Raw genomic sequence first — 2,543 nt, 5'->3', positions numbered from 1 at the left:
AAAAAAAAATAACAGATTTGTGATAAAGTCTTCAAAAGTCACAGACGCCTGAGGGCCTCGCCAATGGTGAAAATATTTAAGAAGATGCAGACATTTCTCATGCAAGCATATAGCTTTGTAATGTAAAGAAATAAAAACAGAATAAAGGAAAGGCACCTACTTGTTCCTTCTATAAGTAGTTCCTGTCCGTGACTACCCAGAAGTGTCCGAGAAAGGAAAGGTGCAAAATCCACAAAAATCTCTCGCAGCAGAGGAGCCGCCTTCTCCAGCGCGTGCTCCAGCCTCTCGGTGATGCTAACAGAGAGATGATGAAAGTTATCAGCTTTCCTCCTAAAACGTCCTCTTTCACATGGACTCATTCCATTCCAGTCCCCAAAGACAGCCCTGACTAACACCGTTGCAAGCATCAGTTCTTACTGGAAGCTGCAACTCACCAGTTAAAGCCTTTTTTAAAATTCCATTATAACCCAAACTAACCCAAGACCTCATCTAATTGATCTGCTCATCAAACTCTGCTGTGAGTTTGCGAGCAGTAACGTGAGAGCAAAACTCATGTCTTCATCTCTGTTGTCTGTTGTAGCACGCAAACGTTTCTAAAAAGCAGTTTCTACTTTTATAGAAGTGATATCAATTTCTTGCTAACATGATCTGTGACCTCATTAAAAAATCAGACTAAACATTAATATTCATCTCGATTAACATGTTAAGCTTGCATGAGAGTACATGTATGTTCACATATAATTTATCATACACTTTTAGTGAGTTTACAACATTGGCAGGAATGCTGCGCTTCAGGAACCTGACAAGCACAAGGGGCTTTATACAACGAGTCGGCAGCCAGTGTTTGTCTCGGCTCACAACGGAACCAAGGCTTATGCTCCAACAGCGCAGCTCCTGCTGAAATTCCAGACACCCCCACACAAACACACAGTTATTTCCCTGTGCCTCACAAAACCTAGTAAGCCTGTGTGATCCCACAAATATACACCTGTCCCAGAAGTACTTCTCTGTCCTGGGGAGACAGAAATCTGACATTTACGGTAAGATAAACCAAGAATTCTTAGACCACAAAGAGTTTAACGGTTGAAAATAAGTCTATAAATTTAAAATTTAAGACGTACATTCTAAATTAAAATTGTAAGCAAAAGTAAAAATATATGAAGATACATTAAAAATGTGGTCATAATTGAACAGATATCATCACTTTAACATGTTAAAAGAAAAGAAACAATAGATTCCTAACAACTCAGAATTATTTGACATATTCACCATGAGCTCATAAAAATATGTGTCATACATGAAGCATTTTTATTACAAGCAGACATTTCTCATAAACATTTTACAACAAAAATATTTTGAAATAAAAAATATTTTCTAAAGTATTTGGGGGAAGGGAGAAGAAAGGGTGTGTCTTGAAAAACCACAAATTTCAGTACCCAAGTGAGTAGCATAAATACCTCATGTGTGCGACTGGATCCTGTGGGACAGAGCCAACCGCTGGGACTGAAGGCAAGTTTGCATTAGGTGATCTACTTCCTATAAAAGAAAAATAAGCACTTGATGGCAATTTTCTGGTTTTAGATACAAGAACTCAAACAAATATACTCTCTTTTCAGCAGCCATCAAGAATGTGTTACAATGTACTTTTTCAAACACATATCACACTTTAGTAAAGACTTTTAATAAATCAATGTTTTTCCTTAAATATTTCTATGTAAGGCCATTGTGCTAGGTAACCCTCCTATCCAAGGGGTATGGAAGCAGACAAGTATTGATAAAATTAGATCCACTAAGTTAGGTTCAATTTCCCTTATTTGATACCAACAGGAACTAACAAGCAAAATCTTTCTCCTCAATGAAGTAAAAATTAAAAAGCCAAAATTCCTAATTTAGCATTAAATATTTGCACTACTATCACCAACAGCATAACCTTTCAGTCAGTCACCAGAGAACTTGCGCTATAGCATAACTGATGTAAAAAACAATCCATGGACACTTGAGGAACGGTTCTTAGTTATTTCAATGCCATTTGTACTCTCTCATATGAGTTTTCATTTATAATATGACTTGTTCCAATTCCCATTTGTATCTATGAATTGTTTGTCAAGTAATTCTTTATTAGTCAATAATGTACTGCTGAATTTGAGCAGTGCTTTTGTGGTTGTTCCTGGCCCACTACAAAATTAAGAGCCATAGTCATCTGAAGGTAACAATGGTGAAGACCAAAGAAAAGTTATTAACTATAAATTTGTACAAATAACCCATGGCCATGTGAACATGGCTATGCACACGGGTAATGACAGCACTCGGGAGGCAAAGACAGAAGGTACACTGCAGGTTCAAGAACACTCTATACCACATTAAGGCAGCCTAGCTTAACCAGAGCTACACAGCAACACCAGGGGGAGAGGGAGAAGGAAGAGGAATCAGAGAGGAAGAGTATAAGAGAGAGACAATTGGCTGGGCAGTGGTGGCTCATGCCTTAAATCCCAGCTTTCAGGAAGCAGAGGCAGGGGGATCTCTGTGAGTTCAAGACCAGACTA

General features: G+C 38.2%; 1 protein-coding gene across 2 annotated transcripts in view; it reads right to left on the bottom strand.

The window, feature by feature from the left end:
• The window catches only part of Lrba (LPS responsive beige-like anchor protein), a 488,275-nt gene that overhangs the window by 349,323 nt on the left and 136,409 nt on the right, over nt 1–2,543 (bottom strand). For both annotated transcript variants that reach the window (XM_026787115.1, XM_026787152.1), the window contains 2 exons: nt 1,458–1,536; nt 161–294 (listed from right to left, as the gene is read on the bottom strand). In XM_026787115.1, the coding sequence (XP_026642916.1) occupies nt 161–294; nt 1,458–1,536 (213 nt within the window). The remainder of the gene's footprint in view (nt 1–160; nt 295–1,457; nt 1,537–2,543) is intronic.

This window comes from Microtus ochrogaster, chromosome 1, assembly GCF_000317375.1.
Source record: "Microtus ochrogaster isolate Prairie Vole_2 chromosome 1, MicOch1.0, whole genome shotgun sequence".
NCBI classification, from domain to species: Eukaryota; Metazoa; Chordata; class Mammalia; order Rodentia; family Cricetidae; genus Microtus; species Microtus ochrogaster.
This window is presented reverse-complemented; position numbering and strand designations above follow the sequence as displayed.